At 41.4% G+C, this 22261-nt stretch overlaps 2 protein-coding genes across 3 annotated transcripts in view; one reads left to right on the top strand and one right to left on the bottom strand.

The window, feature by feature from the left end:
• Positions 1 to 8463, top strand: part of MRPS18A (mitochondrial ribosomal protein S18A) — a 34232-nt gene extending 25769 nt beyond the window's left edge. Inside the window, exon 6 of the mRNA XM_015421484.1 lies at positions 7698 to 8463. Within this exon, the coding sequence (XP_015276970.1) occupies positions 7698 to 7842 (145 nt within the window). The 3' untranslated portion in view covers positions 7843 to 8463. The remainder of the gene's footprint in view (positions 1 to 7697) is intronic.
• A 234-nt stretch (positions 8464 to 8697) lies between these two features.
• RSPH9 (radial spoke head 9 homolog (Chlamydomonas)) overlaps positions 8698 to 22261 on the bottom strand; it is a 40260-nt gene continuing 26696 nt past the window's right edge. For both annotated transcript variants that reach the window (XM_015421486.1, XM_015421487.1), the window contains one exon: positions 8698 to 8858. In XM_015421486.1, coding sequence (XP_015276972.1) covers positions 8698 to 8858 — 161 coding nt within the window. The remainder of the gene's footprint in view (positions 8859 to 22261) is intronic.

Genomic DNA, 22261 nt, shown 5'->3' with positions numbered 1-22261 from the left:
TGCTTCCTGTTGGCCCCTACTTTTAATTGGAAATAGTCCAGTCAGGGTTCAAAAGTTCAGTTTTTAGCTTCCATCAGATGACTCCTGCCTCTGTTGTGCATGTTAAATAGATATGTCTGCATGTGTGGGACTTTAACCTTCCATATCTCAGAAGAAGTCACCCAAAGCTACCTTGTTACCATGGTCTATTGCTCTTCAGGTGTGACAATGAGATCTTGAAATTCAGTGGTTGAGATATGTTGTGCAAACTAGGTAAACTGGCATATATAGATGGAATTGAGGGGCTTTTACATTACTGGGGGTGTTGGAAATATAGAGCAACAGGCTGTTGACAGCTACTGAAAGCGGGAGCAGCTGCCACTCCATGATGACTATATATTCCATCCAGATATCATTTTTTAAAAGTGTCACCAGCTAAAGATTTCAGAAACTTTTATTTCCAAAATAATGGGAAACAATTTGTTCTGATTTGGTTTTCTACTCAGTCATTTCTATATGAAGGAAAGCTCATATAGTTCTTTAAATGTGTACACCATTACAATCAATGCCTGAAAAACTTTATTTTCAAAATGCTTCTTAATATTTACTTTTCCATTGAGTGTTAACCCTTGTTGAGTCATTCAAACTTTAGAAGGCCTTTATTCTATTAGAACTAGTTTAGTAAATGTTCCACATGAATGGATATCCTGTCTGATTAGCCTTAATTGTATTGCAGCAAGCTCATGATAATTTACATCCAGAACAGCTGTTCCTGTTCCATCCCTCCACTAGTACTGGTTGCTGATAGTTGTACATGATCCGTATTTTTCCTAGTAATGAAGGGCGATTTCTCACTAGAGCTGACTCGCAGCGCCGTTTACCCCGACACAAACATGTCAATTTCACACCCAAGGCTGCGGGGCTGCATTTGACCCGCGGCTTCGCCCGATTTCCTCCGCCGTTTCATGATCCTGATCCTTAAAAACCAGGATCACAAAACTGCGGAGGAAATCGGGTGAAGCCGCGAGTCAAAATGCAGCCCCGGAGCTTTGGGAGTAAAATTGACATGTTTGTGTCAGGGCAAACGGCAGCTGTGCTGTGCGGCAGCTCTAGTGAGAAATCGCTCGAATTGTTTTCCTGTTTAGTGGTGGGATAGTAAACACAATGGCAACTCTGCAGCCAGTGAAGTACACTTGTAAGGGCACACTGAGACCCTATCTGTGCTTTCATCTACTCCCCCTCTTAAGCTGTTGGAAGTAGAAGAAAGTTACAAGCTACTTTGTACCTCCAATTGAAGATGCTGTGTGGCAACATAGGACTAATATCGTTTCAGGTAGGCATTTTCACTAAGAAAGTAATCGACATGAAAAGTAATGTGGTGAGCTGGTTCTGCACTGATAAAGCCAGGTAAAATTTAAGCAATGAGACAAAGAAACTGTAGTCTTTTGTAATTATGTACTGATATGTTTTATACAGTCATATTATATTCTGTAATAAGGAATCATCCTTGGAACTAAGGAATATGTGAAAACCTTCCAAACCGAAAAGGAGCTTCTCCAAAAAGTGAGGCAAGGTGAGGCAGAGGAAGGATTGCCCCAAGTTTAATGGCAGTGCTTGCTTTCTCCTATGTGAAATTACTGAGGTTAAAAGGCAGCAAATAAACAGGGGCATTCTTGAGTTTTTGACAAAGCAAGTATTAGGAACAGTGAAAGTAAAGTATGCTCCAGGAATGGAGTGCTTCCAAAAGTCTGTTTCAACTAACAATGAAAAGTCCCAGCCTGTGTTCTGTTCACAATGGAAGCCAAAGGGCTGAAGCAGAGTTGGATTAACCTGCTTTTAAAGACAAATAATAAAAGCTTTAAAACCTGGCTTTTACTTAAATGTCTTTTTCTCTCCAAAACTGGAGTGTAGGCCTTCCAAAGCCTCTTTTGGAAATAAAGGGATGTCAAGAAGCCACTGACTTCTGAACAAACATCCCTTGTTGCTTGTACATTTCTTGCTTTCCTCTTCTAGTGAGATCATTTTATCCCAGAAGCCTCCTTCTTCCTCCTCCCCCCCCCACCAAAAATACCTATAAAATGTGTTGAGTGTGTGTGATGCATTGAAGTAATTCTGGCTTCTCTTCTACTGTTTCTGTAAACAGAGCTTGCTCCATCAGATTGGATTCCAAATGAGTGTCTAGTCTTTAGATGAAACAGATTTGCCTTCGTGATGAAATCCCAATACAGCATTTACTGAATGAGCTAGTGTGAATTCATTTGTGTTTTTGTTCTTCTTAGAGTGACCCTCCAACTTCCTGCGCTTCTGTCCCAAATGAAAGATTTGTTCATGTTTATATATTAGGCTCACCCTTAGTTATACTTCTTGAACATGGATTACTTCTTCTGCAGGTTCTTTGGAGCATAGCTTTTTTGTACTTGTTCTGAAGTGGTTTATGGAAAAGTGGACTTTATGTTCAGAGCAGAGAGCTGCAGCGAACTTTACTTTGGAATAACTTAGTTTAAGCAGCCCAGCTTTGAGTACAGTCTGTTTTTTCACTTAGTTTGAAAACCTCTTAGGGATCCTTCATCCTTGAAAAGTGCTGGATTAATGTGAGAGGTTTCTATAGGTTCCATAACTGCTTGGTGCTGTTGAGATTTCTTTACCATTTTATGGTCCCCAAATGTATGCTAGGCACTACACTGAGCAAATAAATTACACCAGGCACTGCCCAAAGCACTTAACATCTAAACTTGCACATGTTGCCGCAAAGAAGGGATGACCAAGCTGTGGGATGAAAAGGAGACACTGGGGTCATGTGACTGGTATTGCTCACAAGAAGGGTACGCACGCAGCACTGCTGAGTTACTTCAAAGGTCATTACAAATCTGTGTTAAGCCAGGCAGTATTGGTACAGATCGCTGTGTGGTTTTGTTCCAGAGCTTGGATTTTCCTGCAAAACTACAAACAAAAACCTTTCCTGTTTTCTCTTCTTGCCCTGTCTGCTTGCTTTATAGAATAACATTGCCTCCCTTCTACCCTACAACTCTTCTGCTTCGCCTTTCCCCCAGGGCCCTGCTGCACTGTGCTCCTGTCGCTCATTCTGTTCCCCTGAACTACTTCACCAAAGTAAGCTAGCTGCTCCGCTGTGTGAGTCTGAGTACTGGCTGGCCTGCTCTTGGACCTGCGGCTGTTGACTTTTTCATCCTCAGCCCTAACCTGCAATTGCCTTTTTTTCAACCTGGGCTCCACACACACACACCCCCAAAAAAAATTAAAGTGAAAAGCAGTTAAAATTAAAAATTCTGAAACAATCCAGAGAATCCAATAAAAAGCCTTTAAAAAAAAACACCTAGGCTTGCTTCAACTAGAACAGGTTACGACTTTCCAGCCTTAAAAAATGGCTAATCTTTATTTTTTGAAACCACCTGGCTTCAATTGTTTTGAAGCTCTGGTAAGATCAGCTTAATAATTTTTTTAAGTAAATTTATGCTTCTATTTAAAAAGAACATTTGGCTTCTTATTGTTCTGGAAGCCTAACTAAAGCCTAATTTTTTGTTTGAAGAATGCTTACTGAACCTTAAGCTGAAATTTATTTACCTATTCACCTACAGTTAATACTTATTAAAACTTAGCCAAGAATCTCCTTCAAAATAATGATTTTTTTCAAAATCAACAGGAACACCTCAAAACTCTACTAAGTCATTCCCCCAAAAACACAGCACAGAAATACCTTAAAACAACTATTGAACATACCAGAAACATGGCAAAAGAAAAGTGTTTTAAAACAGCAGCAACCTGGGATCCCCTCAAAAAGGAAAAGAATTACCCCTTTAAAATTAAAGTGGAAAAACAGTAAAACAACAAAAGAGCACACATCTTTAAACCCAAAACAGCATAAAACAAAATCAAAAGTATTTTTTTAAGAATCAGAAAGAAAACAAAGGCTTTCCCTCCCCCCACAAACCACCAGGCAGAAATAAAAACACAGGAAAATGTGAAATAGTAATAGTAATAATTTAATATTTTAAAACAAAACAAAAGAGGAGAGTTTTCCCGGGCACAGGCAGGAGAGGTAATCCAAGGCATAGAAAGACCAGAGGAGACAGAGGCACACCGGTACTCCAAAAAATCTTGCCCTGAAATAGAGTCAGGCCTGTTTTTTATCTTCTTTGCCCATGGTCAGAAAGCTATGAGAGAATCGTTGTGATTGGGCAGTTAGAGCTCCCCCTAACATGTGATCCCATTTGCCTGGGAAAGCTCCTCCCCCCCCCCCAATGTGTGGTATAGTAGTAGTTCTCTTCCCTATTCATACCTTTTTGTAGAAAACATCATGCTTCTCAGCCTCCTTAGAAAAGAATTAAAATGTAACCTTGTTTGTAAAAGGTTTTATCTAGGTTAGATGACTGTCAAATTATAAAAATACCGTTTATATAAAGTTATCTGATTTTTTAAAAAAACACTGTCTTTAACTTGTTATATGCACCTTCAGTTCAGGCACCAGCACCTCTGTTGCACGAAAATCTCTGTACACTTCCCTGGCTATCTGAGTGATTTAAAACCCAACTGTGATCCTGGTTTATCAAACCATGAACAACAGTGCTAGTAAACTGGCATGTGAAATAAAACTTAGACTTGAAAACAAGTTAGGTTATCCTAAAACAGTGTTTCCAAGCCTGTAGGTCGGAACCCAAAAGTAGGTTGCAGAGCCTCCGAAAGTGGGTTGCAGGCCAGCCCTCCCCAATGCCCACCCCTGCCTTTTCTATTGCTCTCTCTTTTTCCTTGCCAATTTCTCACATTCTTGCCTCCCCCTCCCTTTGCAGCAATAATGAGGGGAGACGCTATCCAGCAACTAAATGTATGGTGGAGCTGGAAGAAGGGGGGGAAAGCTGGAGAGAGGGATGTGGAAAAAACCAGAGGAGGAGAGAAAGAGGCATGTGCATCCACGGGCCCTTGGTGCTGCCCCTTCAGCAGCCTGACCTCAGTCTGCTGCAGCACCTCATTGCCCTCTGCCTCCTAAGAGAGATGTATTACACCTAGCCCTTCGCTGCCAACCCTTCACTGTCATCTGCCATCCTCGCACACCTCCTTAACCTGGTGCCTCCTCAGTGTGCCACCTCAGACTCCGGCTTTGCCTCCTTGGCAGAGGAAGAGATAACAGAGGGCGGCCCCACTCTCGGGGACTTGACCTCAGGTGGAGCCTTGTGAACTCCCCACTTGGAAGAGGGGGAACTTTGTTATAACTCCTTCTCCCCACATGTGACATGGTTTATGGATAGACTTTGTTGCGTAATGGAGACATCAGTGTCTCTGTTGAGACAGTCAGTAATGTGTGGGTTAAATCTTTCCTCTTATCACAGTGCAGGCACTCAGGGCAGCCCTTCAATCACTATGAAAGTGGTTAAAGGTACTCAAAGTTAAGCAGATTTGGGCAAACAGCTGTTGAGTAGCATCTGCCCTCTTATGCATGGTGGTTCTTATACAGTGGTAAGAGGTCTGTCCTCAAAGTTTAGATGGAAACTAGGGGAGCTTTCACGTCTTGTACCTCACTAAGCATTGTATTAAGGTTGAAAACTGGGCCATTTTTATATGATTTACCTGCTTTGATCTTTCTACTTTGTAGAGAAAAGAACAACCTACGTTGTCATGTGTGATGAATGCAACTTATTGTGCTGTCTCAGTAGGCAGAACACAACCGTTGACTATAGAGGATAGGCGCACACATTTTCCTGTGTAAAATAATATCTCTTTAGGAAAATCATGATGTGTGAAATGGCTCCAAGAAGAATCAACTTTCATGTGTAATTTGAGGCAAGGCTTTGAGCTGCATTTTAGAAACGAAGATCTAACCCTAGAAACAATATCTTCATGCTTCTCAGCCTCCTTAGAAAAGAATTAAAATGTAACCTTGTTTGTAAAAGGTTTTATCTAGGTTAGATGATTGTCAAATTATAAAAATAATACTGTTTATATAAAGTTGTCTCTTAAGTGAGATTAGAGGGAGTAAAGGTGATGAAGAGAGTGGTCAAAGGCTGGAATGTAGCTTCCATATGCAAAGGCTGTTTATGTTGGAATGCCAGTTGCTTGGGGTCCATATTGTGGACAAGCTGTACCTTGTCCACTGTTTTTTTGGTTTCTCAAAAACATTTGCTTGGCCTCTATAGAAAATGGGAATGCTGAACTAGATGGGTGCCGAGGTCATAGTTTTTTTTTAGAGCACCGTACCAACTAAATTTGAACTTGTGGGTCACCGTACTAAAAAGGTTGGGAACCGGTGTCGTAAAACATGCATGCCGTTTGGCCATACTGCACCATCTTCTGTTGCCTTTGGGTAAAGGCTTACTGCATACAAAAACGAGGCCAAAGCTTGCCCCAAACAACCTCATATTTTGTGACTTGGGGGGGAAATGCACAGGTTTAACCTAATCTATTTTCAATGTACTTTCTGAGATGGTCAGTTGAATTTGAAGGACCCAGATGAATGCATCTGTGGACGTGCTGTCTGCTCTTGGGCAGCTCCATTAGTGAATGTAAAAATGTTGGATCATTGCTCATGCAGTCCCACTGCCAGCACCTCCTTGTTTTGAGGTTTCTGGTTTCCAGCACCAGAAAATTCAAACAGAATTCTACAAGAATATTGCTATAGTCTCTTAATAGGCATATGCAAAAATAAATACCCCTGCCAGATTCTTATTCCCAAGCAAAAAGAAAATCTAACCTCGTTTCTTAGAAAAACAGACTTGCTGCCTTTGGAGACTCTCGGATAAATCTGGTGTTTGTGTAGTTGTCTCGCGCCTGCTCCTTAGGCTCATTGTAGCAGTTGGTGTCTTGTCTTCCCAAAAAGATTAAACAAGCAGAATACATTTGCAGCTGCACTTCAAGGCAGTAGAAATAACCTGACAACCAGATGTAACTGGTGACAATCAGAACTTATCAGTGGCTTAGTCTGTGTTTAGCTTGTTAAAATAATGAAATAAAGATGACAGTGACAGGGCTTGATTTGGCTTCCATGTAGAACAGCTCCCAGAAGGAATGTGGGAAGGGAACAAGTCCAGTGTTTGTCCTGCCACAGAAATGGAGCTACCTATTTGAGGGTACAGACTGCACTAATCCTTGTTCTGTTCATTGGTAAAGCAGCACTGGACACATACAGCTTCCAGTGAATAGCACATCTGTTAGAATGGGAAAGGGGCTGCCCAAATAGCTCAGGTTCCTTTTTGCCAGACTCTCCTAGAATCAAAAGCTGTGACACTAAGCCTTAGAGGCCATGGATCCCTCTGCCAGGGGTTCCCAATGTTGTACCCATGAGCACCATAGCAGCCACCAGCACCTTGCCTGGCAACCTCCAAGTGGGGCTCATGCCTAGCATGGCTTCTTATTGGCCACTGGAAATCTGATTGGCTGTGCAGACTAAAATAACATTACTTCAGCACCAGCTGCCATAACAGTGTTGGTTTTATTTTCCCTCCTCTTTTCCAGGGCATTTTTAAAATTACTCCTCTTCTCCCCTGCACTTGGACTCCCTCTGGGGGGTATGGCTCTGCCTCCTGCCACAACCATTTTGTGCCTGTGTCCACGATGTGTCAGAATTTCAAAGGTGCCCAGGCTCAAAAAGGTTGGGGACCCCTGCCCTATATAAACAGAGCCCCTGGGTGGCATCTGGGCCTACCTGTTGTGTCCTGAAATATTTTCTGAATTGCTGATTTAATTCATGACCTCCTTTTGTTTCTCCTTTGTAGGTATCTTACCCGGTTCTCTGACGTCTCCGTAAAGCCCATCTGGAACAAAGGCCACAAGTGGTGCAAAGTCCCCATGCCTATATCACACCCCATACTCAAAGATAACATTTACTATGGACGCAACCCTCCTCGTTTTAATCACTAAGGTGAAGTGGCATTTGTTTTAACTGAAACGTAACTGTCCATGCTGCTTTTCCTCAGGTCCATTTCAGGTATTTTCATTAGTGTTTTCTGCATAGGGACTAGCTTGTGTAGCTTCCCTGTTGCAAGAAGGTCTGATGGCTGTTGCTTTAGGATATGTTTTCTTCATTTAAATCCTTGTGATGAACTCTAGTGTAGTGTGATGTCTCTACCTTTATATTGTCCTGACATTCAGATTAAGAAATAATTTATAAGTCACAATTCAGCTGAAATAGTTCATCTTTCATAAGCTTTTAAATTTGTGACTGGTTCTGCAGTTTCTGTAGTGCCACTGGAAAGCTGGTACTGAAATATGGATAAAAATACACCAGTACATGCTCACGGGAGGAATGTTTGCAGCAATCACATACACATTGTACAGCTTCATCAGTCATACATTATCCTTCAGCAAGTCCCCCTGCTCTTGAATACAACATAATAGCCAAATTCCTGTGCCAGAACAGACTGATAATTAAATTGATTTGTGTACTTCATTGACTTGTAAGATTTGGATTTTTTCATGGATTGACTGAGAACATTTTGCTGTGCTCTAGCTGCTGGACAATATGAGCCAGAGCACAAGGAAAGTTTTAAATGGGCAGAGTTGAAGGAAATAGGAGGAAGCAGTTATCAAGCTATTGAAGCTCTTCACCCTGCAAACAGAACTTGGGAAAAGTAATGAATCCTAGAGTCTGCTTAATATAATTATTTTGCATTTATTTATTAAAACAAAACATTTTAGAATACAAAGTTTTCCTTCCTAATTTTCAGGAACAAAGTACATAATTTTTCTTCCTCAATTTGCAACGGAATGGAATCTTCACAGCATGAAAGGCAGATCTATGTTCTTTTCTCCAGTGCCGAAGTAGATGTAGCCATGTTGTTTAGTATTGGGAACGTGGTAGAATGTGAGTCCAGGCCACAGCAGGCTTCTCAGTACCACTATTCTGCCTCCTCTCTCCACTTGGATGCTCCAGGACCCTGCACAACAATAAGGTGCTGGGTTTTTTATCAGATGTGACTGAAAGGCAGCTATTCTGCAATAAGACTAAAGTAAGATCAGCTGCTGCCAGTGCCCTCTAGAACACAAATACAGAAGTGATTCAACTGAACTTCTGCTAGCATGTAACGCTGTTCTATTTTTAGCTCAATCACATCAGGCAAAAGAGCCATTGTATTACCCCATATGTGCCTGCTGCTTTGCAGTATCACACAGTTGGTTTCTCAATCAGGGAGATACTAAGAACCATAGAATTACTAACAAATAATAATACTCTTAAATTATGAGTTGGAGGCTTGGAGGCTAAAGGTATAATCAAGACCTGTTAGTTTTTGATACTCAGTTCCACAGTAGACTCGAAATAGCCAGCCATTCATTCCTCATATATTCCACCCTTCTCCAAGAAGCTCAGAATAGAGTTCTCTCTCTCTCACACACACACCCCTATCCAAAACCAGTAAGGAAAGTTAGACTGAGAAATAACCCAGTGCAATTCATAGCCCAAGCACAGATTCAAATCCAGGTCTTCCCTGTTCACATCCAACACTGGCTTTCTGTTTATTATTGAGGTGAACTAGTGAGACTCTAATGCTATAATTCTAATAATTCTAGTGTTTTGTAGATTCCCCCCTCCCCCATGAATAATGGAAGGGAACAGCTATGTATAAGACACCTAAATCATAGTGTGATAATATAGAATCCGTTTAGCTAGATGAATTCCAGAAAGCCACTAAAAGAGTATGCAGCAGTAAAAACACCACCTACCCAATCCCCTTTATGCATCCAACATAGTTGTCAATAAACCAAGTAGTTTGTACAGTGTCACACCCCTTCAGAAGTATTATGGACCCACACTGGATACAGCATATGACCATGATGAATGACAATTCATACCACTTTTCCTTCCAGCTTTACTAATGCTTTGAGGCTAAGTCAGTACAACAGCACTTGTATTTAAAGCAGCAAGGTTTCCCCCCATCCTCCAGTTTTGAATCTTCTGTTTCATTTTCATTATTTGAAGACTATACACTCCCTCTCTCCAATGATGGAGAGCACTCTTGGGGCTTTTCCACATGGTTTTTTCCTCCATCAGTTCTAACCCCACACTGCTTCAGTTTATCCTTATTTCCCCACACATTTTTGTGCCTTTGGTTTTCATTCCACACACACACACAAAGTCCATTTCTTTTCAGATCACTTTTACCCAGATCCTTTTCTGGTAGCTGATTTTGAGTTGCTTTTTTCCTTGTGTAATGTTTCTGTTGGTTTTCTTTGTCCTGGCCACTCCCACGCACCCATTGTTGAACCACTACCACTCCTTCCCCAATCCTGAAGATGAGTTGTTTTATTTTTATTTTTAAATGGCACTAAAATATCGAATGATACTCCGCTGTAATGATAGGTCAAACATGTTCTCTGAATTCCCAGCTTTCTCTTTAAAAAACACTGTTTATTTATTCAATTTATACCCCGCCCTATCCCACAGGTGGGCTCAGGGTGGCTTACAACGTATAGTAAAACAAAACAGTAAAAGTAATAAAGCAATCAATGGCACAATAAACAATATCAAACCCCATGCCTCATATGTGAATGTAAGTGCTCCAGTGCCCAATAATATTATCTGTCAGCAGGCACTGGAAGACGTCATGAACAGGGGAAATAGCTTTAAAGCTCCTTCCTTTGCAGATACTTTTTTTTTTAAAGAGAAAGCTGGGAATTCAGAGAACCTGTTTGACCTATCATTACAGCAGTGTATGGATACAGCAGTATTTTAGTGCTATTTTGAAAACAATGCAGCCATGATATCGATCTAAGTATACACAGGAAAAATGGGGGAGGGGGTGCTGTGATGCCACCAATTACAACAGCACCCTCCCTCAAAAATACTGATAATTTAAGGCATGTGCAGATAAAAATAAACATCTCCACAACTGAAAATGCTGAGGGATGGTAGACACGCAGAAGAACCATGGCAGAGGGAGGGTAGACATGCAGAAGAACCATGGCCAAACAGATTTCAATGCTTATGGATTGACTCTGAAGAAAATCAGGAGTAAGCTGACCATGCAGAAAAGCCATTTAAATATAGGGAGAATGCTACTACTTTCTCTCCGAAAAAAGGCTAAGAGTGAGCTTGATATCATACTACTGTATTTTTAATTGAGACTAGAGGGATTATTTTCCATAATCTAAGGAAATAAGGATACATGTTCACTGGTTATCTGCATATATTCTCAGGAACAAAATTTGTCCAACAGATATGCTTAGGAAAACAACTGAGAGAAAGGCCCAAAGTAGTTTATAGAGGAATTAATTATCCCAGGAGTAGAACTTGGCTCCACCTTTGAATGTAGTGTGCATTGAGTAAAGGGATTTGTTTCAATGCTAATTACACTTCAATGCTGCTGAGCAAGTTCTGAGACCATTAATGATTTCTTAGATGCAGAGGCAACAGACAGCTCAGTATTTTTGTTCTTGAGTGGATAGCCTGAACATATTGAGTGAACAAAGCATGAATGTTAAAACTGTTCCAGTTCTATGACACTATAAGACAAAAGCAAAGCAGCACCACTAGATCTTACCAGGAAAGGATAGAGTCACATAAAAATGATTCATTCCCTCCCATTAATACAATGTAGAAACATCACAGTCAACTTAGAGATGTTTCTTGGAGTTGCTAGTCTCCAGGGAAATTTTTTTTTATATTCTGCATCCCGAGAATGCTCCCATACTATGAAATTTTCAGAAAGCCAAATTATGCACCACAATAGAGATGGGATGTGTGTGTGTGGTTACACAGAATGTACCAAGATAATTATATAAGATACTCAAAAGGGACCATTGGGCAGTGAGGTTCTCTGCTGTGTCCTGAAGCCAAGTTCCTGTGTCCTCTCCAACTCAATTCCATCCAATGGTCTGTATTGTTCTAGATAGATTTCCACAACACTCTTTGGACATCCTCTTGGGGACTGCAATTAAAGGCCATTCAGAACTGCAGCTGGTGCACAGTGCAGCTGTCTGCTTTTCAAAGAAAGGAGAGCATAACAGTACGGCTTTCTACATTGTCAAATTTCAGATCTACCATAATGTTCTGTTTCTTTTAAACGCTAAGGAATTGACTTGAGGTGCCAAATACCCCATGAGAGCCATTCTCTCCATACTTTACTATTGTACTTGAGTCAGTGCTTTGACTAAGGGGACTAAAAAAGATTTGAGGATGATCTGGAGCACATTCCCTACCACAAAAAGGTTTACATTCTGTATTTCTTTCCTGAGATCAAAGCAAGTTCTTCTACAAGACTTTTCAAAATGTTTGCTCCCATAAAAGTGTTCTCCTGTGGTTAAGGATTCTCACTAGCCTTTAACCACAAACAGAAAGCAGCCAATGGAAAACGCACCTGCTTTTTAAGGTAGTCCTTTAGAAAAGCATCTAATAATGCATTACAGGAAAACAGGCAAAAACGTGAAGTTCTAAGGGGGGGAAATGTCTTGCTTCTACTATGTTGTTACCTTTTACTACAGAAGACACTGATGAATTGTCTGGAGAGAATGTTGTCTTGTTAAAGCATGAGCAAAAAGCAGAAAGAATCAGAGTCGGAAGGGACCTCCATGGTCACCTAGTCCAACCCCTGTACAATGCAGGAAACTCACAAATACCTCCCCACACACACACCCAGTGACCCTGTTTCATATCCAGAAGATGACAAAAAAAACCCTCCAGGATCCCTGGCCAAACTGGCCTGGAGACAAATTGTTTCCTGACCCCAAAGTGGTGATCAGCATTTCCCTGGGTGTGTAAGAAAGGGCCACAAAAACTAAGCACTGAGGCAACCCTTCCTGCCCTCCCTCTCATGATCTGCCTAAGTTCACAGAATCAGCATTGCTGTCATATGGCCATCTAGCCTCTGTCTGAAAACCTCCAAAGAAGGAGAGCTCACCACCTCCCAAGGAAGCCCGTTCCACTGAGGAACTGCTCTGTGACCTTCTGGGGCAACAGAAAACAACTCTGCCCCACCCTCTATATGACAGCCCTTCAAGTACTTTAAGATGGTTATCATATCATCTCTCAGTCATCTCCTCTCCAGGATGAACATACCCAGCTCCTTCAACCTTTCCACGTAGGACTTGGTCTGCACACACCTCACCATTGCCCTCCTCTGAACATGTTCCAGCTTTTCTATATTCTTCTTAAATTGTGGTGCCCGAAACTGAACACAATACTCTAGGTGAGGTCTAACCAGAGCAGAGTAAAGTGATACCATCACTTCGCGTGATCTGGACACTATACTTCTGTTGATATAGGCCAAAACTGCATTAGCCTTTTTAGCTACCGCATCACACTACTGACTCATGTTCAGTGTATGGTCCACTAAGACCCCTAGATCCTTTTCGCACATAATACTGCCAAGACAAGTCTCCCATATCCTATAATTATGCATTTGATTTTCCCTACCTAAATGCAGAACTTTACATTTATCCCCATTGAAATTCATTTTGTTTTAGCCCAGTTTTCCAGCCTGTCAAGACCATCCTGTATCCGGACTCAGTCTTCTACCGTATTTGGTACCCCTCCCAATTTAGTTTCATCTGCATATTTAATATGCATTCCCTCTATTCCTTCATCCAAATCAGGACTGCCTCCCAGTATGCCCCTGGAAGAGCATTACACTCAGGAAATAAGAACTTGATGGTGGTCCCCGGCCCAAGAGAAGTCCAGCTATCCTGGGCCAGGGCCTATTCAACCCTGGCCCCTGCCTGGTGGAATGCTCTGCCAGAAGACATCTGTGCCCTGTGGGAGCTGCTACCTTTCTGCAGGGCATGTAAGGCAGAGATGTTCCGTCAGGCTTTTGGCTGAGGACAGTGACGGGACTTCTTCTGGCACTCTCATATAATTCCCCATAACCCCTCCCCAGGGAACTAGGATTTTCCGCCATCTTAAGCATTGTATATATACTATTTTAATCTACTATTATTTATTGGACTGTTTTAATGTAAATGTAATAAATAAATAAATTTATAAAGATGTTAAACAAAACAGGCCCCAGGACAGATCCTTGAGGCACTCTACTTGTCACTCCTCTCCAAGAGGATGAGGAACCATTCACAAGCGCTCTTTGGGCGCGATCTGTCAACCAGTTACAGATTCCCCTAACAATCATAGGCCTGAAACCACATTTTTCCAATTTATCAAGAAGAATATTATGTGGAACCTTTTCAAAAGCCTTACTGAAATCAAGATAAACTATGTATTCAGCATTTCCCTGATCCAGCAAGGTAGTAACTTTCTCAAAAAAAGAGATAAGGTTAGTCTGACATGACTAAGAGTCTGTTTGCAGTTTTAGCCATACATTCACTTTGACCCCAATACATGCTATTTAGCAATCAAGTGTCTCAGATTCCTCCACACAGAAAGACAAGACTGCATTTTCAGCAAAGAAAAGCTTGGATATTTCATGGTGAATTTCTTAAATACTTTAAAGTTCTCCAAAGGTGCCAAGGGAATGTTTAAAATGATACTCATTACAGAGAAGACAGCTTCATGTGGCTTTGTACATTAAGCACAACACAAAATCATCTTAACAACAGGTTCTTGCTTTCAATTATTTTTAACGTTATTTGTGGATAACCTTTCCTTGTTTCTGTTTGCCAGTACCAGTCTGTTTTGTGGGCCTGTCTGAGGTGTTGGTTCCAAGATGCTGAGATACACAGTACTTCAGTGATGAAGCAGACTTTCACTAACAATCAGAAATCTGGCATACAACACTTTCATGGGAGTAGCTTTACACTGTTATTTTTCATTTTTTTAAAGATAATTTGCTTTTTAAGCAGCACCCGCCGGAGCTAGCTAAGCCAAATGCTGTCTGGACTGAAAAAAATTGCTTGTCAGAACTCCAGAAGGGAAAAGAGAATGCTGTTGTGTAGGAGGAAAGAGCCTGGGAAAAATATCCTTTGGATGAAGATCTGGAGCTTCCCATTCCCCTCCGGAGCAGGCTGCAATCTCCACCCTGCAAAATACGGGTGGGAATTCTGAGGAGGTACCTAACAATTTTCCAAACACAGTGCTTTGAACACTTTGCTGTTCAACCGACCATTGGCTCCTTGATGGTCCACTACAGATGTCAGGTCCTCTGTGCTACATTTTAAATGTCAATCCCTATCTTAGCTTCTGCTTTCTCTCCAGTCTGCCATCAAAATCCACACCTCACTCCCTCACCCCAAATCTGTCTGGGCTCTGGGCTAAGCTTTGTAATATATGTAGGCTGCAGAGATGCTGAACTACTAATTGTAAAATGGGAGGCTCTTGAAATAACAGAGCTGATCCACTTCAAATTCACTGTTCCATAACACTGCTGCTTTGGATGTACTTAAATGCTTATTGTTTGGTAGGAAAAAAGATTTCAGAGTAACATGCTACTTGGTAAAACCTGCCAGTTCCAAAAGGTCACAGTAGGATAATTTAAAAAATGGCATTTATACTACTAGAGTAGTAGTAGAATTATATTATGCACAGCTGTGGCATTCACTTCTTTTTTGTGTGTGTGCTCCTCATTGTCCTACCATGGCAACTGCAACAGGAGTCAAATGCCAAAGTATCCACATCTGCAGTTCCACAGAGGTTTTAACTACTCCCATTTTCCCTTGCGTGTTTAAAGCTTCCAAAAACAATGTGGCTATCTCCATGGTCCTTTGCAATATGTGTAAGGGTGTTGTACTTGAGAAAGTACATACTTGCCAGCTATTTGTGTTCAGGACAACAGAAGTAAATCCATACACTCCCTTTAGTGTGGTTTACTCTAACATGTTTGAAAGTAGTAGTGGATCTTATTAAGAGTGATTTCATTTTATTGTACATCAAATTATCACCGGTAAAATGCAAATAACCCAAACTCTTAAGAGCGCGTTCAGTTTCAGATCCAGCAGAAAGACAGGAACCCACAGCATCAACATTCTTGAAATCCAATGGCCGTTTGAGGAAAGAAAATTCACGATTCAGTTTACATAGGGGGATACTGAGTAAGCCGTGAAATCAATCATAGCACTGTGCAGAACAAAGTATTGAAAGGGTAATCCAATTCAGCATGTTTTTTAATTGGGATGGGGTAGAGCAGTTCAGCTGCTTTTTGTGGGAAGGATACTGTCCACACCACATCTTGTGATCTGTCACTGTGTTCTCCATAGTTTTTCTCTTGTACCTAATTAGGGAGCTGCAAGCTTCTGTACAGGATGTGGAATGGTATAGAACAGTCCTATCTTGGAAGCTAAGCAGGGTCGGTACTTGGATGGGAGACTGCCAATGAAGACTTTGCAGAGGAAGACAGTGGCAAACCACCTCTGCTTAATCATTTGCCTTGAAAACCCTATGGGGGGTCACCATAAATGGGGTGCAGCTTGACAGCACTTTACACGCATGCACAAATCTTTGTGCAGCTGCTCTGGATCCAAGCCTCATATTCTTTCTCATCCTGGCCATCATTTCACACACACACCCTAACCATGAGAGACTTTTCTCTTTCTTCAAGGAATCTACCCATTCATCTAGACAACTGCCTAATTTCACCTGCTATAAGTTGAAAGCTGCTTCATGAACCTCAGGGCCATCCCCTCCCTATTTCAACACACTCTGTGAAATGTGTTAAGGCTGATATGGTTGCACAACTTCAGCATTCATCAAAGGGGGGAAAGGCCAGCCATTCTGTAGGAGGAAGTGCATGTGTTTCGGAAACATGCAATGATTAATTCCGGATATACACATGAAATGAAATGTGACAAGAGTGCTGGGGTAGAAGCACCATAATTGGCCACACTCCAGAAAAACCTGGTGGGGGGGCAGTAAAGCCACACAAGGGCAATTATTCCTTTGATCATTTATAATCCAATGTATACAGCAGAAGGAACAAAGGAAAGAGATGCCCTAGATCAAAGTGGGTGGGTATTTAATGAGAATTTCATTATCGTTTATCCAGTTTGTACTGTGTACATAAACTTGACCCCAACCTCTTCTTTTCCGTCACCACTCGTAATCTAAAAAGGAGGGCAGAATGGTGTTATGGCTGACCCCCTTCTTCCCCCTACAAAGCAGTATCTTGTCACACCTTAAAGACTAACAGGTTTATGGTAACTGAAATGTTTGTGTACTACGGCCTACTTCACCAGATGCACGAAGGGAAAGGTTAGTAATGTATTCTTCCAGAAATCCTAGAGCCACTCCAATGAGCACTTTTACATTATGCATGATTCCCTTCTATCATTTATTTCAGATATATGGCATTACCTTATTCAAACCATAGCAGCCTAAATAGCCCAGCTTAGCTGGAGCTTATCAGAACTGGGAAGCTAAGTGGGGCTGGATGTAGTTAGTACTTGGATGGGAGACCTCCAAGGAATACAGGGGTTGCTATGCAGAGGAAGACAATGGCAAACCACCTCTAATCATCTCTTCCTTGGAATGTCCCATGGGTGGGGTCACTGTGAGTCAGTTGCAACCTTCTGTTCTCATAATATTTATGCTCCACAATAACCAGGTTATTTCCCCCCCCATATTTTGTGAACTCAGACTGAAAATAAGTACAGGCACTGAGTTTGTGGCTGAAATGACATTTGATGCAAGTTCTATGTTTGCCCAGCATGTCCACTCATTTGGATTATAGTTCCCCAAGTATTATCTAATCTCCAGTCTCTAGCATATTAACAGAAATATGCTACAATAGGTATTATAGTGCATCGAAGGCCCTGACCTGGATGGCCCAGGCTAGCTCGATCTTGTCAGATCTTGGAAGCTAGGCACCACCAAGGAAGTCCAGGGGTGTTACGTAGAGGCAGGCAACGACAAACCACCTCTGTTCCTCTCTTGCCTTGAAAACCCGACGGGGTCACCATAAGTCGGCTACAACTTGACAGCACTTTACACGCACCATTGCAGTAAAGATCACAGCAGCTAATAATGCCCCTCAAAAGCAAGGTATTAACACACCTCTGAGCTTACAAATATGTTTGAGCCAATGGGGAGTAGTGGTTAGACATCCAGGTTTAAATCCCCACTCTGCCATGGACGTTTGCCAGGTGGCCTTGAGCCAGTCATTCTCTCTGAGCCTGATCTACCACACAGAGTTCTTGTGAGGCTAAAATGGAGGACAGAAGATCAATGTAAGCCACTTTGGATCTGATTCCCCACTGGTGAGAAAGGCAGGGTATATATAAAGTAAATAAATACTACTAACATATTGATCTCAGAGAATGACACATACATTATGGGACTCTACTGTGTTGATGACAATGGGCAACCTTTCAAGATTTACAAAGGTTGTGAAGGATCAGAAACACTATAAGGTTGAACAAGCTGCCCTCTATGAAGGGACAGCAGACATGTACATTTTATGCATACTAACTTAAATGGAAAAACATTACAAGTGAATACTGGCAGTTCTGAAGAAACAATAAAAATTCTTATTTGCAAATATTAGTACTGCCTAAGAGAAATCACTTTCTAAAAAGTATCCCATTCATACTGAGGAGTACCAACAACTTCCTTTGACTAGCTGATGCACCCAGATTAGGAATCTCAAATTCATAAGAACATGGTATAAAAACTGTGATTTCCTATACTTATTACTGAGCTTTCAAGAACATGTCACTTTCATGTTTTCAAGTTCACTTTGCATATGATTCATAAAGTTCATGTCTGCAGCCAAGCCACACATTTATATTTTTTTCTTTTTTATACATAGAAGCTAGGATATAGCATCAAGAAAAATGAGCAACTCCTTACCTATTAGCAACTACTACTAGAGACAAATGGTTCCTAACAAAGTCCAGATGTATCACATTCTGTTTTCTCTGGTCACATTATGTTTAATCATTCCCTAGAATGAAATTTATACCATAGTGGGACTTTGTAGTGAATACATAAATTATAAATAATATTTCATTTGGGATCAACTAAAAGGCCTTTAACATCATTTTCAACATTTTTAAAAGCCTTTAAATAAACTTCCTGGAATGGTATGGCAATGATTCTGTGCAACTGCCCACATTTTCTCTTCGTTAACAATGGGTAGGCTCTAACACAAGTCTGAAATGATAAGCAATCTCCTTCAGAACAACCAAGGGTTCTGGATAAACAGGACCCTGGAAGCATTGTCAAGTTTGACCCAAAAATACAATGAATACACTGATTTATTACATACAAAAGCAAACCTCAAGACATACATGCATTGTGCTAGAAATATGGGCATCCTGTGGGTGGTCAGAAAGTCAAAAGCAATAAAACTACCTGTTTTGGGTCATGTTACCTTGTCCCATAGGGATAGTTTCCAAAGAAAAGGCACACCTTGAGGAACACCCTATGGTCCTTTGTTAGCGCGATCTAACACACACCTTGAGGAACACCCTATAATTGGAATAGGAATTGCACTACCAATAGACTCCAGTTCTTGGTATGAACTGTGTGTGGCCTTTGATAAGAAAATCATGAGAGAACCTCCTCTGGACGCAGAGGGTGATGGTACTAGGAAAGCTACTGAAAAGGCCAGCAAGCCTTCCTGGAAGTTGTGTGAATTCTAGCAGGACTGACAGTCTCCTCTTCGCATCCACAGTTCAAAAGGTCAGTATATACCACACACAGTGTGGTTTTTCTGTCCTCACCTCTGTAAAGAGTCCAAAGCTTTCTCATATTACTTCATCGGGGTTTGCCCTTTCTTCATTTCTCTGAATGCTGACACCACAGTGTCCCCTACTGGAAAACAATTAGCACAGCAAGCCCAGGTCAATGTACTAAATAAATTCTTCTCAAACTTTTTGAAATGGAACCCACTTCTAACTTACTATATTTTTCAGGACCTACTTCAAAAAGTCCTCTACTTTTTGGGACCCACTTGTAAATTAATTCCATGTTGCTTCTCTCCTCTCCACCATACAGTGCAGGAATCTCACATCAGTTAACAATGAACACAGTTATATTTTACTTTTCCTGTTTGATATTACTAAACACATAGAATTACTGAGCAATAAGCTGTACTCCATGGCCATTTTACATATTAGGCAGAGAAAAACCCAAGTCTGCCATCAAGCAGACTTTGTCCTCGCTCTTGGTCCCACAATCCATCTGCGAAAGAGTCATGACCTTTACTTTGAAAACCACTGTATTAACCTCAGTACATAAGACAAAGGCAATCCAATTACCTTATAACTTGGTCACTTGACCAGATCAATTTATCCACACAAATTGATCGAGTCCTTCAAAGATTATGAAAATCTCCTTCAGTCACTCATGTCACAGTGTGATTACTGGATTTTTCCAACTGTTTGAGTAGCTCCAGGGGACACACCATTTTTTGAACCTGCAAACTCTCGAGGTCTTCCTTCTTTATTAACAACCCCAACAAGAGAAGCACCACCAGAGTCTATCCCAACCCCCCCCCTTTTTACAGCATCATTTTCTCTCCAACACCATTACTTCCCCCCCTCATCCATTATAGGCCTTTTAGTTTGGATTTCAGTAAAGCAGCTTGAAAGGTCTTGTCCCCATGTGGCTCTTGGCAGGCGGAGAAGTAAAGTGCTCTAGCTCACAGCTTTCACAAGGCTGAGGAGGTGCTGCTTAGTGTTAAGCTATGAAAAGGGAGGGCTCAGGTCACATCTGTGAAACGTTAGTGGGGGGAGAGTAGGTGGCCGGCACGGCACAGCACAGCATTTTGTTAGGTTTTGTAAGGCCACTGGGGAGACAGGCAACCATTTGTCTTAAAGCCACCTCCACCCCGATAACAGGCTGCCTTGCAGTCTGCTGGCTAGCTAGTGGCTGTAAATACCTCAGCAGACACAGGCTCCTTGAATGGCTGGAGACAGTGGCTGATAGGGGATTAATCACGTCAGAGGGAAACTTTGAAAGGGAATTAATTAGCTGTGCTAATGCTTAGAGATAAAGCAGGTTCATGTCTCTTAGCCTCAATCCTCCCAGCACCCAGGGCTTTGCAGCAGCCATGAATGCACCAGGGAAAGGTTTTGTAAGTGTATTCAGAAAAAACCACCAAGAGACTCTATCTCCCACTATAAAAGTCCCATTAAATGGCAGCTTTCACTGCACAGATAAAATACAACTCTGGAAAGGAAATTCAGCATAAGGACATTTCCACCCAGACAATTCTCAGGAGTACTGAGGGAAAGATAATATACCAATATGAGGCCTAAAGGAAATATGACAAAATCAGTTACAAGAGCAAGAACAAGTTAAAGGGCCGTGTCTCATGTTCTGTAACATTTTGTAGAAGTGCAGTCTTACTCCAGTGTTTCAATACTTATATAGTGATAATGTTCTGTACATCTAGAACATAAGAAGAGCTTGCTGGATCAGAACGATAGTCCATCTAGTCCAGCATCCTGTCTCACACAGTGGCCAACCAGTTCCTATGGACAGCCAACAGCAGGGCATAGAAGCCGAGGCCTTCCCCTGATGTGGCCTCCTGGCTCTGGGATTCAGAGGCATAATGCCCCTGGATGTGGAAGTTCCCCTCAGTGACCATGGCTAGTAGCCATTGTTCGACTTGTCGTCCATGAATCTCTCTAATCCCATTTTAAAGCTGTTTATTCCTCTGGCTATCACTATATCCTCTGGCAGCAAATTCCACATTTTAATTACTCTCCGTGTAAAGTAGTATTTTGTCCTGAATCTACTGCCCATCAGTTTCATTGGCTGCCCTCGAGTTCTAGTATTTTGAGAGAAAAATGTCTCTTTTTCAACTCTCTCCATCCCATGTAAAAATATACACCTCTATCATCATGTCCCTTCCTTAATTGTCTCTTTTCTAAACTGAAAATTCCCAGATTCTTCATATATACTGGGGCATTTTATTTCCATTCCCTTTCCTAAAAATCCTTAACACAGAGATTTACTTTTTCATTGCTGCAGCACACTGGGTTAACACTTTCATTGACCTATCCACTACGACCCCAAGATCTTTTTTCCTCTCAACCTCAGCAAGTTCAGACCCCATTAGCCTATACTTGAAGTTGGGGTTTTTTTGTCCCAATATGCCTCACTTTACATTTACCAACATTGAACTTCATTGGTTAACACTTTCATTTACCTATCCACTACGACTCCAAGATCTTTTTTCCTCTCAACCTCAGCAAGTTCAGACACCATTAGCCTGTACTTGAAGTTGAGATTTTTTTGTCCCAATATGCCTCACTTTACATTTACCAACATTGAACTTCATCTGCCACATTGTCACCCACTCACCCAGTTTGTGGAGGTCCTCTTGGGGCTCTTCACAGTCAGCCTAACTTTTCACCATCCTGAACAATTTGTTGTCATTTGCAAACTTGATCACTACACTATTCACCCACAGTTCCAGATCACTGATGAATAAATTAAATAGTACCGGTTCCAATA

This window comes from Gekko japonicus, unplaced genomic scaffold (assembly GCF_001447785.1).
Source record: "Gekko japonicus isolate JY-2015 unplaced genomic scaffold, Gekko_japonicus_V1.1 scaffold1012, whole genome shotgun sequence".
Taxonomy (NCBI): domain Eukaryota; kingdom Metazoa; phylum Chordata; class Lepidosauria; order Squamata; family Gekkonidae; genus Gekko; species Gekko japonicus.
The sequence above is the reverse complement of the archived record's forward strand: the minus strand, read 5'-3'. Positions and strand labels throughout refer to the sequence as shown.